Raw genomic sequence first — 26236 nt, 5'->3', positions numbered from 1 at the left:
CACAGGACTATTTTATTGCCTAGGCTTTAAGCACAGCAGCGCATCTTCAGGAAATTAGGCAGTCATCACTGCAAGATAGTCATTAGGATGACCATGAGCTAAAAGCTACACAAAACTCAAACTACACAGAAAACACACACACACAATATTGGCATCATAAAAATAATTCTGGCCTCATACTTAAGCCTGTTCTCTACTCTTTTTCAGAATTGAACGACCTGTGGATCACAAGACAGCAAAAAAAACAGGCTGGGACTATGAAATAGATTTAAAGCATTACAGGGGTTTAGAATGTATAATCTGATGCACACACAATGCACACCATTCATTCAGTGGTATGCTTGATTCTGTAAATAAACAAACACCTTCATTCTCATATTGCTGTTTTAAAGGTTGATGACATACATACATGTACCTTTCAAATTTATGTCAAGAAAGCAATAAAAAAAAAAGGAGAAAAAAAAGGGACCGTGCTTGCCAAGAAAAAGCATTGTTGATAGATGGCCATGCTCAAGGACCAAAGTGTATGAGCAAGGCTTGAACCTTGGGTTTCCAGATTGAATGCTATCATGCAAACCACTAGACCACTGCATCTCCATACTTTATCAGAGCACCCTGACTGCAGCTGCAGTGGAGTTGTGATAGTCATTGCCAGTAACTACTCCAGTTTCATTACATGAATTGTTACCTGAATTTCTTTCAGTTACCTTGAAATAAAGTGATAAAAGATATAAACCTTTCATTGATTACGTACTGTAGATTCAGAAGCAAACAGATGGAGCTTTGCAGAACAAATTAAGAAAGTATTTGACAAAAAGGGATCTTATTTTTTCACTTGTAATTTCTACAGCAAATCTTTCCATGAAATTTTTTAAACAGCAAAATTTTCCACAACATACTGTATACGCCATATATTTAGCAAGTCCAAATTTTCACGAATTGTGACATCCTGATGATTTCACAAGTGGTTAAATTCGTGAACGTGTCTGTACTGAACAGAGAAAAGTATAGGTGTTCTGTCACATTCATATATACTGATTAAGAGTCCATATTTTTGTGTGACATTAATTTTGCAAATTGCACCTGACTCGAGAAATTCGCGAAAATAAAAACCCCACGAAATATTTGGCGTATACAGTATAACAAAAGATATTCTAAAATCAAAGTAATAGCAACATGCTATTGACACTGCCAACCTTATATAGGAATTGGGATTACGAATTTATGTGAAAAAAAGTATGTTTCGTATCTACACACACACAGATATGTGAACATCTCCAACGTCAACCAACATTTACATTTGACTCCTTCTGGTGACTACATTCAAAGGAATTCATCATTTCCTAATCCAGACTAGGCTATTGAAAGGAGTTTTGCTGCATACTCTCTATTTACAAACTGGAGAGATTTAGCTGCAATACATTCATCCAACGTTGTATAGTGCTGCACGAACCTGCATGTACATCTACCTACTACAAAATATACGTGTCATGGTCAATGTTAATGTTTTTGTTTCCCACTCCAGTTTTGTGGAAGTTTCCGGTTTGTTTGTTTTTCAGAACTAACACAGCAAAACTGTCATTACTGCCTCCGCCGAGACAGACTGTGGGGGGACTAAGGGAGGTCATACTTTTAAACACCATACAAGATAATAAACAATCGCCTCTTTATTCTTACTTTGCATGAACACATTTAATAGCAACACAAAAAAAAATAGCAGCAACAAGTGCTGAGAGAGCATTCTTATGTGCAACAAACTGAAATTGCTCAAGTTTTGCAGCCCAATGGAAGGACTAAACAAAACTTTCATATTTGAAGTCGATCAGATTGATCAAAATCACAGCAAGGAAAATGAGACAATGCATAACAGCTACAACACCAAAACTAGGTTATCTCCTTTTATAGGCTTAGCATAATTTGCTCATTACGGTTGTACACATGTATAAACTATATTGGCAAGTAATCAAAGGCACACAATGTTAAATAGAATTTTGATTTATAGTGCATTTCAAGCTCCAAATATTCCATAAACCAACATCTGGATTTCCTTATTTTTCACTGAAAACATCATTATTTCATAGAAGTTATCTGCAAGTCAGTGATTGCATAATGAGCATTTGTCATCCCACTACAACTGTAGGTGGGGCTTTGAGAAAACTCCCCTCTCCACAAAAATCAGTCCATCCATCTTGTAGGCAAAATCTACTGCCCTACACAGTACATAATTTGCAAACAAACAATAAAATCATTGATCAACAGCCTGCATGAAGCGTGTATGTGACTTGTCAAATAAAAACACAAGGAAAACACATCGGCACAAGACTCAGCTGCTATAGATTGTGTAAGTCCAATACTAGTATACCACGTTGATTCCGGGGAGTGGGAAGTCATCCTACAAACTCACATTTTTAATCAGCTTCCCTTGACACGTCATCTCATATCCTGGAGATTGTCAAAATGTATTCTGCGATATTCCCATCGACACAGAGTCTGCGACAGGAAAGCTTGCACATTCTTGCCTAGCCTGGCTTCATATCTATCCCGTCAGCTGGTAAATTCAATCACAAGTAGCAACTTTATTCAGCTGACATTCAAAGCTTTTCACTTTGCAAAACCTGTTCCCCAATTCACAATGAAAATGTAAACTCTCTCGAGCTACATGTAATCTTGTATAATGTCAGACTAATTTGACATCTGGGCACAACTACAATGCCACATTCTGATGCTATATCCCTCTGAGTTCAAGGGAATCTGCTTCACTACTCATGAAAAGCTGTGAATATACTGCACTCTTATATACAGACAAATGTTAATGTTTTTGAAACAGCTTACTTACAGCCACACAAGCTGATTTGATTATTATTAGCTTTTTTTCAAAAAAATGTGGTAGTGGTGGTAACAATGAGATACAATACCCACAGAACATTGCAAAATTGCTGCCCACAAGCTTAACAGTATACCAGTGGTTACTGTACACCAGTCTTCGTGTACAGCAGGTTTACTATTAAAGTGTTTTTACATTATCCTTTGGAACAGTCAACATTGTTTCAGCACACTCTTGAGTACATTTGTCGGCACAAACTCCAATTGAGATAGGAGAGCACTAACACAGATGGCTTAGTGAGCAATGCAGCCATCCAGTCTTGGTATGCGCTGGTTCACACTGCCAACAACACTACGGTGTACTCGATATCAAGCTCTCGCTAAACAAGTGTCACAGCAAAAATACAGTACCTACAGACGATTTCATCTAATACACAAGCGCCACAGACCATGTTTGCAACCTAACTGACAAGAATCTGTTTCACACCACAAGGAATGAACAATATGCAATGCTGAGCAACTTTTAGTTGATTATTTGACCAACCCTTAAGTTCATGACAACTGTAAAATATTGTACATCAGTGATTTGCAAAATACAAAATATCAAATACAGGATAATTTTTGTACATCTTCACAGCTCTCTGAGCTTATCATCTCTCAACAGAAAATTAAACATTCTCTGCTTTTTTATCCTACTGATAAAGACTCTTATCATTTCTTGCTCTTCATTCTTTTTCAATTCCAACCCTCAAGTTTCTGAGTTTCTTTGTTCAACTACTGGAATCTGTCATAAATAGGGTCAAAAGAAAAGAAAACAAATCTGAAGAACACTGACAAAGCATGTAAATCTTTGCAACAACTGATCACATGACAAGGACGGTGGTTTTCAAGCCCCCAGAGTCACCTGATGGTCACTGGAACTATCATAAAGGTTGGTTTTTGTTCATTCCTACGCTCGGAAAAGACACGGCATCAAAACCAAAGATGGCATCTGAGGCCCTTGTCTCTCTTGCCCAAAGCGCCGAGGAACTCATGTAGGTGCTCACAAGCCAGAAAGCGTTCAAATCTTTTGGAGGTGACCGTCATTTACGACATTCTCGCGCCTTTCAAGTCCGACTCTTGCTAGGCCTGACTCAGAAATCCCTACGGATCACAGAGCACCGTCCCGATAATTAAGTGACGCACACCCATAGACATGACAAGTTTCATAAGGAGACACTAAAAGTGTACATCAACCCATAAACCTGCTGCAGTATGATTTCAAAAGAAAATCACAGGGAGGTAAACAAAACACAGGACATAAAATCATACAGGAGGATAGCGCATCTTTTTTTCTGCAATGACTGCACCATGAAATTGTTTATAGTCCAAGCTACACTTATTACCTCCAGCAAGACATGAACAAAAATGATGAAATCCACCAGCTGTGTACTCTGGCTTCAACGAACCAGCTGGTAATCCTCTCTCCTCATTCAAATTCAGTCCAATACAGTAAGAACCCACATTTGTGTGTCATATTATTTGTGGTCAGTATTACAAAGCAGATATGAAAATATGTGTGCCCAACATGATCTGAAGCCACGCTTACCTTTCATAACAGCATACATGTAAAAAATTTTTGAAGCTCAGTATCCCACATATCCCCTGATTGTGCCGCATACAAATGCACTTAACTCTGCGCAGGTGTACTGGTAGACTACCGAGTACATTTCTGACAGATCATGGTTTATAGTTACACCCAAGATGTTCAAGACATGACCCATAAGGCTCATTCCCCTAATACGCCTGCTCATTACCTTGTAATACAAAACCTAAAACATAAAGCCATACACACGACAGAAAAGGTGTAACAAAGAAATGAACATCACAAAAGGATGTGTCTCACATCGTGAGAAATTGCCGTTTTCAGACCTATTACACAGGGTATGACGGTTAGCTATCTGTAACTCATTTTGCAAACCTTTAACTAGAGGGGTTGGGTGAGAAAGTCACTCCTTCCTGGGCAGCATCTTTGTTGCAATCCGACAAAACAAGCCCTACAGAGAGACAACTCACGGGAGTCAACCTGCATTGCCACCAATTTCAGATGGGTCTTTTTCTACCCTGCAGTAGAGGGTGACATACGCTCACATTGCCTGCCCACCCCTTTCTGGTCTCACACGCATCCCAGCATGCACTTTGCCTGCTCCAGTTCCTGCATTTGTTGCACACCATGTTGTTGCAGCCCATGGTGTGCATACCACTGATTATATCAACCTCAATCTATTACCAAGAGGAGGCACTAAAAATGATAAACAAATGAGTAAACGAAAACATAACCTCCTCCCTTGGTGGAGGTAAATATTGCTATCTGTCCTACCATATCATCTAGCCAGGACCAGTCTGCATTTTTTTAAATACCTGTCCATCACTGCTAGCATGCGCAATGAATATAACAGAGCTCCAATCTCTCAGATCATCACTCTGTGACAATAGACCACAGTAGCACTCTACTGGTACCCCCAAGAATGATATTTGATACACCCTCATCATTGAAAAAAAAAAAGGCAAAACAAACCAATCCACAACGAAATCCAAGCCATTTTGCTCCAATGCTCTGAATTTACATTTTACTCTTTCCTCTAATCCACATTCATGAGCAATCTTCAATAGCGTCAAAACTTTATACATCAAATTTCTTCATTCCATGACCACATACATGTTTCTTGTTTCATATGAAATCTGCCATGTGACAAGATATACTTTTACAGTTTCTAGCAATTAAACACTATTGCAATCATGATGCAATGCATATATTCATATATTAAGTAAATACAATGTATGCTGACTTTTTCCTTATGGTAACGAAAAATTGCAAATTTATTTCTTATATTGAATACATAAGTTCTGTATAGAAATGAAAGAAAAGAAGAACTTGAATTTTTACATCATGAAAGCATGCAAATATAGTATAAAAAGTTATTCTCTACACTCCTGAAATATTCTTCAATTCAACAGACTTGCCACTAGACATCTCAGAGAAAAAGAGACGGTGGGATATCTGAGCAGGCTCCAGGACTGGTTCTACATCTTACTGGTGGAAATGATGTGCCAGCCCATGATACACTCACAAGAATTTACTCCTTTCAAACTCAGCTCTGCATCCTGAGCCCAGTTAGCATATGCACAAACAGACATCAGTAGTGAGGCAATTAGCCAATCAAGGTATGTGTCAGATGCAGACCTCCCAACCTTTCTGACTGAAAAATAGAAATGATTTGGCTCAAAAGTAGGAAAGAAAGAGTAGTTCCCATAGGAGTGTGTAGTAAAATTACCAAGAAAAATAGGAAAATCCTTTTGACATTAGAGCTGGGAATGGCCAAAATCCAGACAGATTCTTCCCTCTAAATTCAGAATGGTTGGGCAGTCTGCAGATGACAAACATGCTTACATGTGAGACCATGCTCTCAGCAGGAAATGTGGCTCCTGCCTTACCCCCGCAAAACCTTCCTTGCATCACTTCCCTATTCTGCACGGCTCGTCTCACTATCTGCTTTACTACCATCATCAATGTGGAGCTCCTCGATGCACTGCTGGGCCTCGGCCACCCAGTCGGCCACCCTCTGCTCCGGGGCACCATCATCCGGCAGTGGGATGTCCAGCTTGATCACCTCCGCATCCTCATCGTCCTCCTCTTCCTCCTCATCCTCCTCCTCTTCCTCCTGCTCTTGGTCCTCCATCCCAGTGGCCAGCTGGTGCAGCCCGGTCCGATGCATGCTGGGCCTGGGGTCCTCCTCCTCCTCCTTGGGTCCCAGCATCTCCTCTATGTCCTCCTCTCCCTCTCCCGCCGTCAGGGTGCGAGAGGAGGTCTCTGACATGCCGTACTCGGCACCCACGCTGCTGCTCCCGTCCTTCTCCTCCTTATGAATGGTGTCGTCCGTCGAGTTGCTGATCATGCTTCCAGTCCGGCTGAAGTGGCCGCTTCTTTCCGACCCGTCGCCTCCCGGGTGGAGCTGGGACCCGGCCGTATCTCTCTCACTGCCCTTCAGAGAAGTGGAGGAGGAGGAGGAGGCATTCATGCCGGTATCCGGCTCTATCTCGCGCCCCTGGCTGTCCACCTCTGGCTCCGGGTTGGGGTAATTCTCCGAGATTGGCTCCGAAATGACGGAGCTGAAGGAGATGGCGCTGCAGCCGGACAGGTTGCGGTTGTGGCCCATGTGGTGGCGATGCTTGGCCATGCGGGCCGCACTGGCTGCGTTGGCTGCTTCTAGCTCCTGCTGGAATTTGCGCACCATCTCTTTATACTCATTCCTTGCCCTCGTTGAAAGATCCAACAACTGTTTGTAGGTATCCTGCAACGAATAAGAGAAAGATTTTTTTTTTTTTTTTTCAATCAAGCATGTCTGAGGAAAAAACAGATCTACCTTCATTGACCAAAGTGCACTGCTAATTCCTAAAGCTTACATGCAGCGGATGACATCTACCACACCAGCACTTGGCCATAAGACATGCAGGATGTTGAGCTGCTCAGTAAAGGAAGCACTGTCATGCAGGACATTTACTTAAGCTTCCATATACAGCTTTTCTGTATCTATGTAAAAATGCGTCACACAAATCAACTTCTATCACACTTAAGCATGATAATGTGACATGACTGTCATACAATTGAGTTGATAAACTCCAACAGCAACAGACTTTTGATGAACAGGTTCAGACAGGCCCAAGCTGACCACATCATCATTTCACAGTGTATGATTGGCAGTTTCCAACCAACACTTCTGGCCACATCATCATTTCACAGTGTATGTATGATTGGTAGTTATCCAACCAACACTTCTGGCATTTGTTTCAAGGGCTTCACATGCTCTAATGCTTGCCAGAGACCAGACACACAAAGGTGAGGGGGAGTACTACCAACATTTCACACCCTCTTACCTCTGCTCCGTCGTAGTTGAACACGCCAACCACGCTGACCGGGACCACTTTGTTGACGGCCCTCCCCAGCGCCTTCCGCCCCAGGGCGAAGATGAGGGGAACATTCTGCTCGCTGGCCAGGGCACTGATGCGATCCATGGCTTCATCAAGGCCACCTGAGATAGGAAAAAGCAATGAAATGAGGGGTAACGCTGTCAACTATAGACAATGCATACATGAGCGACTGACAACAGAATCAACTTTTTTCCACTAACCATACCCAAATCACAATCTTAAAAAAAAAAAAAAAAAAAATTGGCAGAAGGTCCATCCCAGTTACAACACTTGGCCCTAGGTTGCATTTTACTTTTTTGGAGTGGGAAAACAAAAAACACCAAACTTTTCAAACTAGTACATGAGAACCACACACAGTTCTCCTGTTTTTAGGAAGATACGCCTTGATAAGAATGGTTAGACCGATTATGATCACCTGTAGCAGTGTCCCTTAACAAAACAGAGCAGCAACAAAAAATATGTCTTGGTGTCTCTCAATCCGCAACTTATCGAAAACCCAACAACACTTTGCACTGGATAAGCGATTTCTGATACTCCTAAATTCCTCATCCAAATTCAATGAAAATGTGCGTTTGTCCAAATAATGGTAGTCGAAGTCACTACGTACATGTGAGTACCAACAGAAATCTATCTCAGCACCTCAGCTTGGAAAGGTTAATGTGGAAATGCATGGAAGAAGGACTAAAGAAGCGACAGTTGAGCACCTTTGGACTGGATCCTCTCAAGGTTGGGGGACACGATGACGCACTTGATCTTCTTGAGCTTGAGGTGCTTGGTGACCTCCCTCAGTCCCATCACCAGACGCCGTTTCATCTTGGCCTGTCATGGAGGGAAGGAAGATTCTTGATTAAAGGTCCTGTTTACCACTTGGCGCAGTGATTTAAAAAAATGTTCAAGATATCCCATTTGTTGCCTATGTGTAGGTTAGCTGGATCACAAAACATCCTACCATATAAGAATTTTGTAATAAAAGCTGAAATATAAGGAAATATCACTATTTTTCTCAATAAACCGTAACTGTAGACAGTTTAGTCTGGAAACATTTTTTTCCATTATAATCATTGTTCACATTTTGTATATTCAACAATACTTAACATTGATTATACTGATTCAAATTTTTCACATTGGTTGTTTCTATCCCTAACTCACATTTTAGAACTATTTTGAAGCACTAAAGCTTGGTTTTTGTTTCATCTGCAAATGGTAAATAATACCTTTAAAACACCATCTTGGACAATAATGGGGAATGAATTACCTACGAGAACCATTGTACTGAGGGAAATTCGAAGAATGTAAAAGTCCTTGGGATAGCTTGTCAGAATCTTGTCTATCCTTGGAGATCACTGGATTGATGCTCTGCTGACCTTCCAACATTCACAAATTTTGAACCATTTCCTTTCTTTTGCTTTAATTTTTTTCAAACTAGTTTGAACTTGACAGCTTCTTTCTCTTGGACAGCCATTGAAAGCAGCAATCAAATGATGACTGGGAAGCAACAATGGGACTGACAGCCATAAATCCACTCAAAACTAGCATTCATTTGTAGTGCTGATTGTCCCTAAATGTTGATAAATTTGACCTCTGATCATCGTACCTTTGCTGGGTCCTTGTGGTACTGCCGGTCTTGGAACTTGACAAGAGTCTGAAGCAGTGTGGTACAGCAGGCATCGATGTCTTTATCAAGTACTTGGTTGCAATATCTACACAATCAAGGAGAGAGTGAGAGAAAAGATATTTAGTACTCTGCTTGCTTTTAAACATGAATAGAGTGCAGAGGAACAGAAAACACCAACTTATCAGTCTATGAAGATAGCTGTTACACACATGGAAAAATAGGTATTACTAAGAACACAATAGACTTTTACATAAATTATGCCTGAAGGGAGCATTACGTAATGCATGGCCCGCCCATGCTCACATATGACTTTAACACAGATGCCATATTACAGCATAATCATTATTACAAAAAAAAAAAAATTTCTAGCAAATAAATGTCCGAGTATGTAACTTCTCCCCATCTTTTCTGTCCCATTGTGAGCTGCTGAAGTGCTATATGCATTTGAAACATGTTGCAAGTGTATCTCTCATTGTGATGTGTATTGTGATGCTGAAAAAAAAAAATTACTTTGGCACCTTCTGCCAACATGCCCAAAGGGCTTGTTTTAGCATCCAACAATGTCTACCAACTTGCTTTTTACATGTCTCCATTACTGGTTAAATCTGGGAATGAAGTAAATGATGCGGAATGAAAATTAAAAATGGGACTCGGTGGAACCGAGTATCCCACTCGGGCAAGCTTTAGTTCCATTTGTCGCTAGACAACAAGTTCATCAGTTGACCAAAGGGACTCACTCTCTGAACCGCCTGCTGTGGATCTTGGTGGCCACCTGGGCCGGATTGCTGCGGTTCATTCCTGTGGCGGGACTGGAGAGCCCCGAGCTGAGTGGGGACCCGGGGGAGAGGGGACTCATGCTGAGTGGGGACATCTGGCTGAGGGGTGACAGGTCACTCTGGGAGGCATTGAAGGTCAGGAAAGAGCCCCGGTCACTTGGAGCTACATGTGAAGACATACAAGTAAAGAAGAGCAGACAAATAAAAATACACAGTGTCCACCACAGAACTCCATATTTACTACCAGCCACTGGTAGCAAATCACATCCTACCAGCACAGCCCTGTTCCAAGAAGCTCATGCACAATACATTTTGCACTGATGGGCAATGGGCGAATCTAGCTGTTCACCTGGTTGAAGTGGCTAATTGAATCATTCAGCGCAAGAGTACTCAGTGGGAATGGTGCATTGGTTAGGCTTTTTACCAGCTCATGAACAAAAATCACTTTTGCAGACATTGTACATGTACATACAATGTACAGTACCTTCAGTTCTTACATAGTCTTAAAGTGTGTATTTCATATCATGGCAGAGGTTTCCAATAAAAGAGGTGCATTGTTGCTTCAGGTTAATGATTATAAAATGCAGAATTATGTAAAATAAACAAATATGAATTTAAGTCCAAATATCAAAATCTACAGACTAACTGCTAGATCATCACGACTCTGAACATGACAGACTCAAGCAAAATATATCATACTCTTCACATTAGTATGCCTTTTGAGGGAAGTCCTTTGGATGATGGTATTGACCATGTAGCAAAAATTGAAAAAAAATTTTAAAAAATGAGGCAGCAATAGTAGATATAGAGTAATTAACTTAAGCCAAATCAGCCTTTCCCTAATATCAGTTATCTTGGATGGAGAGGTATTTCCCCCCCCCCCCCCCCAAATTTGGAGGGATCTCTCTTTGGCACTCACCGTCCTGGGAGAGATTCTGGGAGAACCCTTGTGAGAATCCCTGGGAGAAGCCGTGAGAGAAACCTGAAGACATGCCCTGAGAGAGACCCATGTCACCACCGTCCAGTCTCCCTGAGGACTGGCCATCGACCCTCTGACCCTCTTCCTCTCCTTCCTCCCGGTCATCTTGTCGCTCCTCCTCCTCCTCTTCCTCCTCCTCCTCCTCCTCATCATCATCCTCGTCCTCATCCTCTTCATCACCATTGTCTCCATCATCAGCTGGCTCCCTGCAAAGTTTTGAATGTTAGAAGAAACAAATTCAAAATAATCCTCACATCTTCACATGAATTTTGTGTGTTATTGCTGGCAACTGGGCAAGTACTGACACTAAAGGACACTTTTTACAAATCTATACATTTCTAATAAATCTATATCTATACTTTTTCGAATACTGTAAAGCCAGATATGTTCGAGTGCATTTTAATTCTAGAATTTCACGAGAGCCAAGATTAATGAAATTAAACACATGCAAAAGTGCTTGTCTACACTATATGTATTGAATGCCAGTGGCAATTCGCGAAAATTTAATGCAACGAAAAAGGCCATGTGCTAAAATGTGTGAAAATTTCATATTACAGTATACAGGAATAACGTTTTTGAAAAGCTTTATTTCTGTGTGTTTTAGATGAACTGGGCCCATATTTATGACAAGTTACACTGTAGGATCAGTGGAAAATGATGACCTTCAAAATGTATACCCCACTAGGAGTCATCCTTGTTTTCCATTACCCTCAAAACAACATAAACAATGGGTCATATCCTAGCATGACACTGCTTACATGCCCAATGAAATGGCAAGGGAAGCATAAGAGCAAAGTGTGAGGGTAAGACAACCCCCCAAGAGCAAAAACCATTATGACGGACTCACTCATCAGACAGACGGCTCTCCTCCAGAGTTCTCAGCCGTTTCTTCTCCTCTCGCTCCTTCAGGATGACGCGCTTGAGGGCACTGGGCTTTTTCTTGGCGGGCACTTCTCTCTCCTTTCCCCGCTTTATGGGAACAGTCTTGTCTAGAGGGTTGTGCCCCTTTTCAGAGCCAAACAAAGAAACAAAATCCACTTATCTTTATATTTCTTCTCTTTCTTCTTACTTTTCATCACATTACATTGATTCACAACGCTATATCAAAGAGTACTACAAATATCTTTTTTTTTCATATCACAGCACATTCACTGAAATGAATAATCTGTCCCTGACAAAAACTGATTGCTGATCTTCAGCTTTTGCTTTTAAAAATGCTCTTCTTGCCTTGTAAACCAGTCCTACTCCAGCCACATCTCCACTCTGATGAGACCTAGCAAAATAAATATTCAGTCTCAATGGTAATAGTCATTTCCCTTCTTTCCTTGCTCTCCGCCGGCATCTTGTCAGGGTGCCACGAAATGCGATGGTCAGAAGTCTTGACCATTGTCCCAAATGGTGCAAATGGTGCATTGGGTGAGCGAGCTTGCAACATGCAGAATTGGTTAGATAATCTATTACACCACAAAGTAAAAGACTTTTGAGAATTAGTTGGGGTTTTTTTTCTACCACATGATCTGTACACCCTTATTGTTAAGATGAGCTGTCTATTCAACCACTTACCCTGGATTTGTCAATTATCTGTGTCCTGGGCTGGACGTGGAGAGCAGGAGCCGTCATGGGGGCCACAGTGGCCACAGTGGGTGCAAACTGGACATTCCTGATGTGGGAGGTGGGCATCCTCTGCCCCTGCTGCTGCTGCTTAGCCCGTATCTCCTGCTGTTGTTTCTAGGATGCAAAAGGGAGACAAAACAGGTGGTCTCATACACCCCTCTTGACTTCATTGCAGTGGTATGACGACATAAACTCTCTTATCTTCAATTCATTGTTTATACAGCAGTCATGAAGTATTGATGGTAATGACACTCAAGTGTGAATGTTCACTTAGAATTTGAAAAAAAAAAAACCACAAAAAAACCCACAAAAAACCACAAAAAACGAACAACATTAAATCAGTAGAAGGGTAGAAGGTCACTGTAAATCTGATCTCAACTAAAGAAGCTACAGGATTTTACAGTTTCACACATTTTTACTAAAAATATACAGTTTATAGAAATCTAATAATTTACCTCCAGAGCAGCCAGCATATCCCCAAGGTCAAATTCAATGGGCATCTTCGTCCGCTTGCCTTGCTTCTTCATATTCTCCTGCAGCTGGCGCTGTTCTTCTGTGATTTCTGAGTACTCCTGTAACAGCAACATCACAAATATTAAGACAGAGTGAGTGTGTGTGTGTGTGTGTGTGTGTGTGTGTGTGTGTGAATATAAAAAATTTTTTCTTGAAGATTCTCAAGTTCACACTTGATCCTTTGCAGGATGATATCCAAAAATTGCTCACTGTAATGATCAATTAAAGGAAAGGAATTTGTCCTTTCTTACAGACATATTTTGCCCTTCAGCATTATTCAACATTTATGGAAGTATACATCCATTCTTTCTTCAACTGTCGATTTAGAAAAAAACAACCTACTAATATGATAAAAGAATATATGTGGTGAGTCATCACATTTTTTATTTTTTATTTTTATTAGAAATATTTTCTGTGTAATGAAGTAGAGTAAATTATATCAATTTAAAGCTTTGCATCTAAGCAGTCCAGATCTGCCCAAAACCAACAAAATGTTTCCCAAACATTATATGACTTTCGTGATGACACATCACATACCTTTGAATACTGTATAAACCATACTTTTTGAGTCTAATTTTTTGCAAATCGGGACTTCACAACAATGTCACAAGTAATCAATTTCTCGATTGTGAAGTACCGTAATGAACGAAGAAATGTATGTTTTTACATGTATGTCACATTCATGTTGGGATCAGAGTTAATATTTTTGTGAGTTATCAAATTCAAGAATAGGACCCAACTAGTGAAACTTGGGGGAAATCAAAACCCAGTGAAATATATGGCCTATCAAGTAATCACTCCCACAAAAAAAAAGATAAATACAGAAACATATAAATAGGAATAGACTGGTATAGAAGAGAACAAAAAGAAAATAAGTATATGCATAGTCCTGAGAAATATATGCATAAAACATTGTGCTCTTTCTGTGTTTTCCTAACCTTGGCTGCAGCCTGGGTGGCCATCATGGCTTTCTTGCGTCTTTTCCGTGCATTCCGTCCCTCCTTGATGGTACTCATGACGTTCTGGGGGCTGAGCAGCTCCTCGGGTTTGATGATGCTGCCGGACTCCACACCCGCTTCTTTCTCGTCTTCCTCACTGGAGCTGTCGTTGGCCTATTGGCGTGTCGGAGAGAAAAGTTCGCGAACTAATCATGAGAGCTATGGAGATAATCTTTATCAATCGTAAGATGATTGGATGTAACATCCCTTTGTAGAGAGCTGCTATGAAGGTTTTATACAACACCTATTTAGAATGTAGCTATCCGATTGGTCGATTGCCCATCACGTGACATTTAGTGAAAAGTTCCATCGTATGCTCCAGCTGTTAGCCATGCAATTTTGTTTGAGCAAAAATGGATAGCGCATGGCTGACATCACCCACTTCCACTGACTCCCGTGTTAAACTCAAGATTGACTTGAAGTTTTTGTTCCATTGCACAGCTCTGATGTTACAATAAACAAACATTTGCCACGTGCACTCAACAATTATAAGCGTGCTTACAAGTGCGTACTTTTGTCACTCATTTTTGTAAACAACTTCGTTTCGCGTACGTACGTACACGGTGACTGCGACTGTGCGGCTACTCATTCATCTTTCACGGAAAATGGTTACCATTTCTGTGCTAAATTCAAGAATCTGTGTGGACCAAATCTGTTGACATTCGAGGTATTGTATAAAACAAATAGTGTATGGTCTTTACTCGTGCAATGGAACAAGATTTCACACTCGGTGAAAGATGAGGCACACAATTCAACTGGGCTTCACCTCGTTGAATAGAGCGCCTCTATCTTTCATCTCGTGCGAAATCTTTTACCATCGCACTCGTGACCATTCACTTATATTGTTACAACATTAGGCAAGACTGTTTGGGGGTGGGTTTTTTGTGTGTGTATGAGTGTGTGAGTGTCAGTATTGAAATTACTAAATTATTGGATGACACTGGAAGATATAAAGATTTCTATATTGCTGTATGGACCGGATTATGGTCGGTGCTTCATGACTATGATGTTAAGCTTGCATAAACAAGTAGCACTACGAATAATGGTATGGAAATCCATTATCAGCGACACAAACTTTGAGACAAAGAGAGAAACAGGGTCACTGTGTTTTGCCTTCTGCATTGAGGATATGTTCAGCTACCAGTGCAGTAAACTTTTGTCATAGAGAGTCACACATTGTTTGTCCCACCCACTCATTTGCGGGTATAAAAGGAGAGGTCACTGTTGCTGCAGTAGATCTTAATTAGATTATTTCCAAATGCAGAGTAATATCTAACATAAATCCATATCATCATACAATGACACACACCATATCGTCGGTTGAGAATGATAAGGGCGTTAAGTGGTCACTAAACCCATAGTGTTCAAGACAACTTAACGCCCTTCTCATTCACAACAGACGATATTTTCATACACTGGTGTATCATTGCCAAACAACATATAAATACAACTATCAGCCATTATGAAAAAAAAAAAAAATCATACCTTTGTCGGTGTTCGTTGCTGAAGCACAGAGCTGTAACTGATGGGGCGTTCACCGGGACCTTTTCCAAAGGGTCCTCCAGGACTGCCCATTGGTAGCCCTGGGTACTCGTCCATGTCCTGCAGCTGAGGAGGCTTGGCTGACACAGTCACACTGACCATCTTGGTCTTCTCCCCCTCCGGGTCAGCGTCTTTCTTGCCCTTGTTCCGCTTCTGTTTCCGCTTCTTGGAGCCTTCTTCCGCTGCTGGCTGCTTCTGCATCGGGAGCGGGGACTGCATCCTCTGGTATTGCTGCTGATGCTGATGCTGATGCTGCGGCTGATGCTGCTGATGCTGCTGATGCTGTTGCTGCTGCTGCTGCTGTTGTTGATGCTGGTGGTGATGGACTTGCATGGGAGTTGGGAATGGGTACACGGCTTGCCTCGGTGGGTACGCCACACCCACCATTGGTGGAGGTGGCTGCGGATGGACGACCCGCGGCTGGGTCAGCGCGCTTGCGTAGCTCATTCCGACGCCTGGCGGTCGGAACCCGGGCACGACAGGCTGGACGGGCAAGCCACGGCCCCTTGGGGCCATGTTCATTGGTCTGGGTGGGGCTCCCTGGGAGAGACCAGTAGGAGGGACTTGGGGAAAGACACCCATTTCTGGAGGTACGTCCTTGTGAGGTGCCTGCGGATGAGGCGATGCCCTTGCATTCATGATGATGCTGCTGTACGAGGGTTTGACTGGCTGAGGAGGATAGTTCGTTCCCATGGTAACCTGACCAGTGGAGGTCTGCTGGGCATGAAGTGGACTGTAGTAACCACTGTCACTGTCATGAGGGGTGCACTCAGGCTCAGACTCGCTGGAACTGGAAGTGTCCCTGCCCGTCTGGTTGCCCTGGGACTTCTTGTTGGTCTTCATTCTCACCTTGGATGAAGGATTGCTGGTCTTGTCCGATAATGGCTTGTTAGCAATTGCTTCTGGAAAGTCTGTGAAAGGGTACGAATAGTCGCAAAGATTATTAAATAGAACTTCATTCTACCATCCTACTCACACTAGATTTCTCCCTGGAATATATCAAATGACAGGAGCTAGCCTTGCTTACTCCAACAGCAGAAATGGGAATCAATCTTGCAGTATAATAAATATGACTTCTTCTTTTTTTCATTCAGTTTCAAGTTACGTACCATGTTGATAATTAATGACTTTCTTACCTGTTTGAGCACAGGCTTCGGCAAAGACGACAGTTTTAGGCTTGGGCTTCGGCATCTCTGGGGCAGGTGGTGTGTATGTCTCGTAGTGATTTCGTACTTTCTTCCTGCGATTGCCATATCTAGAGTCCTTTGGTCTTGGACCATTGTACTGTAAACAAGAGAGAAAGTGGTGCTCAACATTATGGCCCTGCACTTCACCTTTATAGTCCATTATCCATCCTACTATGTAACATGTGGGATGATCAATTTCCTTTCATAAATGATCATACTAAGTTAAGTGTGTTGAGTTTCACAAAGGGTAATGGCAATCACAGATCAATTTATAAACTGTACATGAATGAAGTAATTGCCTGATGTTTTTCCTCCAGCATAAATGCACAGTAATTGTACATTCCTATTTCATGATGTCTTATATGTACACGGTTGACTGGTGTACAGGGTTTGTTTTTTTACTCTGCTTCCTCCTATGACTGCTTGATCACAAACACAATTCACTTTTTCCTATCCTTCACTGTCACATTATGTTTCACCACCTTAATGGTCATGAAATTAATGGAGCTCCAAAGAGACCTTTCATCCTTTACAGACAGTCAAAAAAGATTGCAGCACCATTTAAGCAAAGGTCTACCAATTCTAAACAAAATATTCTTCAGTGGTGGCAATGAAGAAAACCACATTTGTATACTACACAAACAAAAATTTCCACACAAAACTTGTTTGCATTCAGTCCAGTAATTTATATTTTCATGTTCTTACATATTCTGTAAACATGTTACCGACTATAAACAATAATTACTAAGCAAAAAAATGTTTTCTCAAAGCTGAGTGATTTCTGCAACTTTCTCAAGAGAACTCTTATCTGCAACATTAACAACACATCAAAGTATTGCACCCCCTCCATTATGTACATAATGTATGTAGGTCTTGCCCATTCAAAACACTATTTTGCAGTCAGTAACTCTTGTACATCCATGGAAAGAGCTGTGTTTCTTAAATGTAAACAGTTTGCTAAATTATCAACATAAAGAGAGCAGAGAATATGCCAGAGATACACATTGCACAAACTGTACATATCTTGAACTGACTTCTATAATACATCCACAATGATAGATACTATTTATGGCGTCTGCCCCTATGTTTTCAAGAATTGCACTTTAGTAAATCCCCTAGGTGATTTCAGCATGGGTGTTTAAACCACTCTTGGTCTTACCTCATGGTAGACACCAGGGTAGCCTCCATACCCGCCTGGACCATACTGATTGTGTGCTGCCGAGGGTGGGGGCGTGTCCAACTGGGAGGGGGGCTGGGCAGCAGACATGTCCATCCTACCCATGGTAGGGACTGGATGGAGCGGGGGCCGGTGGTACTGGTAGGAGCCAGAGTGCTGCGATGGAGGGGTCATCATGTGCGTGGGAAAGGGGCTATGCGTACCAGGTACAGCACCTGCACGGGTAGAACACAATGGCAATGGGACTGAGGTGGAGCGAACATTGATTAATTCTATAATTCTTTGTTCCTAATAAGAAAAAAAATAACTTTCAAGCAATAACTCTGAAGTCATGAATTCAGTCAGGAGCATGATGTTGTTGCAGTTGTCTAGTATCTAGCACATTCTGATGAATGGTAAATTCATTGCAAACCATTAGCTACATCCCAAGAATTATTAAATCTATGTTGTATGTGTACAATTGTATCTTCTTCTTTTCTGACATTCTTGTAGCTGCATATCTTTTCTCTTGTTTAATCTCCTACAACTATAACATTCCATTACAATGAAACAAGAATGACTTTCTGCCATATCACATAATTTCTCTTTACTGAGATGTAGTGCAGTATCCTAGATCTGTGAGCCTTGATAGATCATTTTAATTTTACATTGAAAGTAAAATGTCACATACTGGATCAGGAGAACTATTACAAGGTGAACGGGCATAGAGACTCTGTGCATAATTTAGCAATTATCCTAAGCCAAGATACTGATGTAAATGTTATGCATTCTTAAAAAACATGTCAGTTGCTCCACTTACTGATCTTTTCATTCAATTTCCTTTTTTTGGGGGGGGGGGGAGGGGGAGGAGGAATTGCAATCCATCTGATTTTGTGAATGGACAGGGTGGGGTAACTTCATCTTGGGACAGTAAAAAAAAAAAAAAAAAATAAGTTCTGATGGCTGAGAAGGAGCCATGCTGACAGTGATCATGCAATGAAATAGATGTGTGATGTCACTTCCAACTAGTGACTTGCATATTTTGTCTAAACCACAAAGTAGCTCAGAGGTAAAAAAAAAAAAAAAAACGTTTGCTATGAAAGCTAAAAAGAAAACAAAAAAGATCTACAAAGTGTACAGACTGTAGCTGATAATGATAGAGCACTCATCTCACAAGGAAGGCACTAGTCAACACACTTCCTTCCCTTACAGCCGATACAGTGACAGCCAATAGTCTCACTGACATATGACATGGTTTGGCCTACAGGGATACATTCCAGAATGGGGTTTTAAGACACCCATTTTTGATAAAGCGAGATACCACAATGTTGTACTCATATTCTTAATAGCCGAGGGTACCTCCTTAATTAGCGAAAAAGGTTTAATAGCCAGAGTAATTACAGCAGTGAGGATAGAAGTGGAGGAAATATATATATATTTTTAAATATATCAATGAACTTGTACAGTTTAGTATTCATGATGACATCAATCTTGTCCACTTCATGCACACCAATCAGAATTAAATGAAATTCACATGACACAAAATTGCCAAGGCGGCTTTCACTTTGACAGGAAGGAAGAGGGTGTACGTAATAGAGGCATAGGTTCTGTAAATAGGTGTAGACAGAGGAAGCTGTATGGGTAGATCAGGAAAAGCAATCCACATGAGATGGAACCACAGGGCAGTCAAACCACATTCATTGTAGATTTTTGCATTGACTTTGGACATCAAGATTAAATTTTAGAGTGTTTAATTGAAACTAAGGGCTGAAACGCAGTTTGTTCTTTTATTGGGGGGGGGATGGCAATTAAGATCTATGTTCTATGGGTATTCTACATTCTTCATACTTGAAAATAATTCTCACTTTTGGAATGCATGAATCGCAGGCACCTGTGACCAGATCATATAGCCATTTGCTTCTCATGTGTCCAATTCACAGTATGCACAATTTCTAGTTAAGAATGATATGTACCAAGTAAATGGCTATGTTTTGTAGATGGGTCTAAATTGTCCTTTTCTTACTCACCAGAAGTGGTGGGTTGATGGGGCATCATAGATGGAGTGACAGGAGACGGAGCATGATGGGGAGGCAAGGGGGTGGGAGGGGGAGGTGGTGCCTGCTCATAGTGGCCACCCTGCTGGTACACAGCCTGCTGGTACGGGGTGGCCGTACTGCTGTGCTGCTGGTTGGCCGGTGGCGGCATCTGGTATCCCTGGTGCAAGGGGTAATAGTCTGGGTTCTGCTGGTGGGAGAGCTGCGCCGCCGGTGGCTGGTGTCCCTGAGGGTAGGCGGGCGCCTGCTGGCCAAGGGACGAGGGGTGAGCCGGAGGGTTGGGACAGCTGGTTGCCACCGACTGCGTCCCTTGTGGCAGTGGTGGCACGTGCTGCTGTTGCTGCTGGTGTTGATGGTGATTCTGGGTCATGGCATCTTGCTGTGAGCCCGAATATCCCACCCAGCTCTCCGAAGATGGAGCAGCACCAGTAGAACTACACATACATCAAATAGTAACCAATATACAGCAGGAGAGATCAGATATTGAACAGGTTGTATGAACAAAACAATTTAATGCACACAACAAAAAATGAAAACAATTTTGTAGTAGCACATGGTTGCTCTTCATTTTCATGGCAGTTGTCCATCACAAATACTAAATATTGAAACACACATTGTTCCTCTCATACAGAACCATCACAATATCTCTGCTCTATCATTTGGGGGCAAAAAAAAAAAAAAAAGGAAAAGCTAGAAATGTCGCTTTGGCGACTGGTATGCCTCCGCCATAATGCATGATTTTCCCAATAGGTCTAGATAGTACATGTGGACAATGTGTGATTACATTTTCACAAAATTGGCAAAATATTGAAATGACAAGTTTGTCACAAATGTGTTGAATGTTCACCTTCCTTGACCTAGGTTTAATTGGATGAACAGGAGAGCATGTATCTAGGGATTTAAGGACTTTAACTCGACTTTGACCCATTCATACATTTAGGCATTGAGTAATTTTCAAGGTACAGGTGTGGAGAAAAAGTGCAATTTCTGAATTGAATAGTAAATTGTTATCATTTTCATCTGGCCCTTGACCCTAAAATTCATAAGATAATCACTTTCAGGTAGAACATGCATAATATGTACTAAGTTTCAAGATAACTTGAGCCACTTCCGAGATATGGAGGAAAAAGTTAGTTCAGCACTTTCACTTGATCTTTGACCTTTTGACCTTTGAGGCAAAAAAAGAAGACAAAAAAACTTTCCAGAGAATTTCTATTAGGTTACACATGTATGCATACACCAAGTGTAAAAAAAAAATAACCCTGCTGGCATTGCATGATAGGAGGGAAATAGTAAAATTTTGAAGTGTTGCACTTGACCTTTGACCCCTGACCTTTGACCCCATGAACCCTACATTCTCTAGATAATCACTTCCAGTCAGTGTATGTATATGCTATGTTCCATGAAGATACCTTGAACAATTTTCCAAGGTATGGAGAAAAAAAAAAAGTTTTAATATTTTTACTTGACCTTTTGACCTTTGACCTCATGACCCAAACTTTCACCAGAGAATCTTAATTGGGTAATACATGTATACACTAAGTTTCAAGAAAATATCTTCAGGCATTCAATAGATATGGTGGAAATAGTGAAATTTTATGTATTTGACCCTGACTTTTTGACCTTTGACCTTTGACCTCATGACCCAAACTTTTACCAGAGAATCTTAATTGGGTAATACATGTATACACTAAGTTTCAAGAAAATATCTTCAGGCATTCAATAGATATGGTGGAAATAGTGAAACTTTATGTATTTGACCTTGACCTTTTGACCTTTGACCTTGAGCATGTGCACCCAAAAGTTGATAGGCACAACTTCACCCCCTAATACACATACATGCCAAGTTTCATTAGGATACCTCAACGAGTTTTGATAGTTACCTTGTCCACAAAATTCATTACGGACGGACGGAAGGACGGACGGACGGACGGACGGACGGACGGACGGACAACCCGAAAACATAATGCCTCCGGCACCACTTCGTGGCGGAGGCATAAAAAAAAAAGAGAAGCAAGTGAAAAATCATTCAGAGCTAGGTTAATAGTGTTTCCAGACTGGACCATGCATATATGAATGTCCAATTTTGAGCAGAAACACCAATCCTACATGTACATTCTACCTAACATACATGTATGATAACACAATGTCAGTGCAAATTGTGGATTTAGAAAAGCAGGCATTTCTGTCACTTGCTGATTTTGTCAAGGTAGGGCAGATTAGTTGACACTGCATGTAAATATTTTATCAATTTATGAAAGTGTTATTAGTTGCTTTTTGCTTGATTATAACTTACTTTTGATTAACCAATACAGTAAATTTCCAGAATTTTTTTCCCAAAAGGAGAAGAAAAAACAACAAACATGCCTGCCTGCATGAAATTTCACTATCACAAGCATTCATTACTTGATGAGTTATTGTTGGAATACTTCTTATATTCAGGTTTATGATGGCGTTGCCCAACTGTCTAATGATGGCATAACTATTTTTTATTCTGCATTAAAATATTCACGATGCCTGCAGCAAAGTAAGCATGGTGTGAAACAAAAATGTATGATTATCAGCAGTACTTTTTTATGTACATGAATACAGCACTTCATTATCATCAAAACAGTCAAATGAAATAGAGTGATCCTCACAAAGTTATTCACATCTGTACGATCACGCAAATAAAATTGTGAACAAAAATCAGAAAATGCAACACATTACTGTGCTTTTTGCACAACTAACCTATCCTGGACGAACGGATAGCACGTTGTGATGTAGCGTGGTAGCTCTGTCAGTGGCACCTTTTTCCCATTCATGGTGGTCAAGGTACCACTTTGGTACACCCCTCCTCCACCCCCTTGCTGATGAGGAGGGGGCTTTGAGCCCTGTAGACTGACACCGTGGTACATTCCCGGGCCGGAGGGAACCCCTTGTCCCTGCTGGACCCCTGGCCCTGGCATGGGCACATTCTGCATGACAGTGGGCTGCTGATGCACTGGGTGCTGGTGACCATTCTGTGGGTGGTGCTGGGCAAAGTGCTGCTGGGAAGTGGAGTTGTAGTACATGGTCGTCACACCTGATGTCTGGGGCGGGGTGGCATAGGGGCGGGACTTCCCTGGTATAAAGGGGTCCACCTCTGCTGAAAGCCTGGTGGCCTGCATGAGAGAGAGAAAAGAGTCACTAACGTTAGAAATACAATGTATGCAATTTACCAATTGGCAGTCATTACTTGAGTCTAATTTGTGAGCCCTGGTTCTTTGTGGTACAATTGTATGTACATACAGCTTCAAAACATCACACAAATTTGATTTCAAGATGGCAGTTGAAATAATCCAATTCCTACATCTACAATAGAATGTGCCTGTACTGCATTTTGTCACTGACTACCCCTCCAACCTTAGCTTTAAAAATCAAAGATTTCTTACATCTCATTTGTATGTTAACCTCTCTCATTCTTTTAAACAAAATAATTATTCAATGTCAACCAACAAAGGTGGCTGGAATAATTTTGGATAACCATGACAATTTTTGAGATGATGCAAGACTGTTTTGATGAACAGGCCTACTTTAAGAGGCACAGGCATAACTTTCTTGTGTGCTGTATACAGCATACTCCATACTGAACATTTCCAATGCCAGTTACTTCTCACTAAATCATGCATCATGCCGAATCAAATTCAGCAAAATGGCAAACAGACTAAACCTTTCTGACAGTTTTGACCACAGCAGGATTCTGCTTGTAATGAGCCCGTTTCCATGAGGCATTCAGGGCACACTTCCTCATGAAAGGTCACCTACGGCAATCCTGTACAAGCCTGCCTGCCTGCCTGCCTGCCCAAGAGTCTGCCCGAGGCTTGCCAAACTAAACAAGAGAACGTATGTGTGCGTGTGTGTGTGCATGTGTACAAAATTGTATGTGTCTGTGCTCACGAGCAGATTCATACGACAGGAACGGAATAACAAGAAGCAGATGAAATGGATCGTGTGGCTCCAGCATCATCGCTGGACAAGTGCCAGGAACATTCGCAGTTGTGAATGTATCCCTGAAAAGGGAGACTAACCGACATGATGTCACACCAGTTGCCAGACAACTCTGTCATCCTACGTGACATGCCCATCATCTTTTTAAGGTATGGGAGTGAAGAACAGATCATGGAAACATCAGCAGTCCATAAAACTTCCAATTTCAGCAAAAAATGAATAGTGCTTCCAAATCGGTTAGCAGGCCTAAATTACAATGTTTCTGCACTGTAATAACTCAAGAAACTAGATATATCGCTACGGCGACTAATATGCCTCTGCCATAATGCATGGTTCTCCTAATAGGTCTATAGTACAATGTCTTGACAATGTGTGATGACAGTTTCACACAATTGGCAAAATATTAAAATGACAGGTTTGCCACAAATGTGCTGAATGTTCACTTTCCTACAATATGTAGAACTAGGTTCAATTGGATGAATGATTAAAAATGTCAGAGTGCAGGTATTTGGGGAAATGATGATTTTTACTTGACTTTTGACCCTTTTATAGGTTTATGCATTGAGTAATTTTCAAGGTATTGAGAAAAAGTATAATTTCAGTATCAAATGGGAAAATAGCATTATCTAAACCTGGCCTTTGACCTTTGACCTCACAGTTCCAAAGAGAATCACTGTTACGTGAACATGCATAAATATGTAAGTTTCATGATGATACCTTGAGTTACTTTTGAGATATGGAGGAAAAAGTGCAATGCAACACTTTCACTTGACCTTTGACCTTTTGACCTTTGACCTTTTGACCTTTGACCTTTTGGCAAGAAACTTCCCACAGAATATATATCGGGTAATACATGCATACATCAAGTTAAAAAAAAAAAAACCTTCAGGCATTGCATAAATATAAGGAAAGTAGTGATATTTTGAGGAGTTGACCTTGACCTTTGAACCATGACCCCCAACTTCCCTAGATAATCATTGCCCATTTAAACAAGCATATATACTAAGTTCCATGAAGATACCTTGAACCATTTGCGAGATATGGAGAAAAACATGAATTTTCAACCTTTTTTTTCACAAAATAACCTGTGACCTTTGACCTTCGACCCCGTGACCCTAAAATCCAAACAAAGTATTATCCCCCCAGGATATACCCTCATACCAAGTTTGATGTAAAACCACCACACGGTTCTTGAGATATCGACAAAAACAAAATGGGACGGACGTACGTACGGACGGACGACCCGAAAACATAATGCCTCCGGCCACTTCGTTGGCGGAGGCATGAAAAAAATTGGTCACGAAGCAAGGCCAGCGTCGCACACACAAGCAGACCCTGTTAAATTTACTTTTTCATGTATAAAGACGGAACAAGCGAGGGCACCATCACCAAAAACAATAGGCGTCTTCGTTTTACCATAACACACCTTCATGCCAAATTTGAAGATGATCTAAGAAGAACTGCAGCCAGTAGAGTGCTCACAAGAAAATCTCTGCGGCGGACGCGGCGCAACGAGGCCAAATCCATAGTATCCTCCGAACTCTGTTCGGGGGATACAATGAGTGGATGACCTATATGTCAACACTCAGCATACTTTCATACCCCATGATAGCATACTATGCAAATGATATGCAAATGAGTCCATTATGCCCATTGCATATGGATATGAAAGATTGAAAATACTGAAAAATGTGAAATACATACACTTTGTATGACTACGTTCCTCTTTAACTGGAACATTTTCTCTGTGTGTACAGCTATAATTGTCATCTACAGAAACATTCAAATCCAAACTTCAAAACGTTACCTATTCCTCTCACACTGAGGACTATAATTGCAGTCTATAATGTTCGGAACAACTGTATTCTTTATCTGGTATGTGTTTGTTGTTGTTTGCCATTTTCTTCTCTGTTGTCATGTTTGAACATGTGTTATATCTATCTTTTCATTTATGAAGTGCCATGAGCACTAAAAAGCGGACCTGTGCACTATACAAGTAGCCACTAAATTATCATTATTACCATTGCTACTTCTACTATTAC

At 41.1% G+C, this 26236-nt stretch overlaps 1 protein-coding gene across 1 annotated transcript in view; it reads right to left on the bottom strand.

Annotated features, from left to right (window-relative positions):
• Positions 1-6117: 6117 nt before the first annotated feature.
• Positions 6118-26236, bottom strand: part of LOC140238240 (uncharacterized) — a 30439-nt gene continuing 10320 nt past the window's right edge. The window contains exons 2-16 of the mRNA XM_072318175.1: positions 22956-23368; positions 20199-20659; positions 18175-18407; positions 16965-17112; positions 15772-16739; positions 14227-14400; positions 13231-13347; positions 12725-12889; positions 12009-12166; positions 11102-11367; positions 10144-10345; positions 9386-9491; positions 8496-8610; positions 7738-7892; positions 6118-7154 (exon numbers count right to left, since the gene is read on the bottom strand). Coding sequence (XP_072174276.1) covers positions 6327-7154; positions 7738-7892; positions 8496-8610; positions 9386-9491; positions 10144-10345; positions 11102-11367; positions 12009-12166; positions 12725-12889; positions 13231-13347; positions 14227-14400; positions 15772-16739; positions 16965-17112; positions 18175-18407; positions 20199-20659; positions 22956-23368 — 4509 coding nt within the window. The 3' untranslated portion in view covers positions 6118-6326. The remainder of the gene's footprint in view (positions 7155-7737; positions 7893-8495; positions 8611-9385; positions 9492-10143; positions 10346-11101; positions 11368-12008; positions 12167-12724; positions 12890-13230; positions 13348-14226; positions 14401-15771; positions 16740-16964; positions 17113-18174; positions 18408-20198; positions 20660-22955; positions 23369-26236) is intronic.

The sequence above is a fragment of the Diadema setosum genome, chromosome 14, assembly GCF_964275005.1.
Source record: "Diadema setosum chromosome 14, eeDiaSeto1, whole genome shotgun sequence".
Taxonomy (NCBI): Eukaryota; Metazoa; Echinodermata; class Echinoidea; order Diadematoida; family Diadematidae; genus Diadema; species Diadema setosum.
The sequence above is the reverse complement of the archived record's forward strand: the minus strand, read 5'-3'. Positions and strand labels throughout refer to the sequence as shown.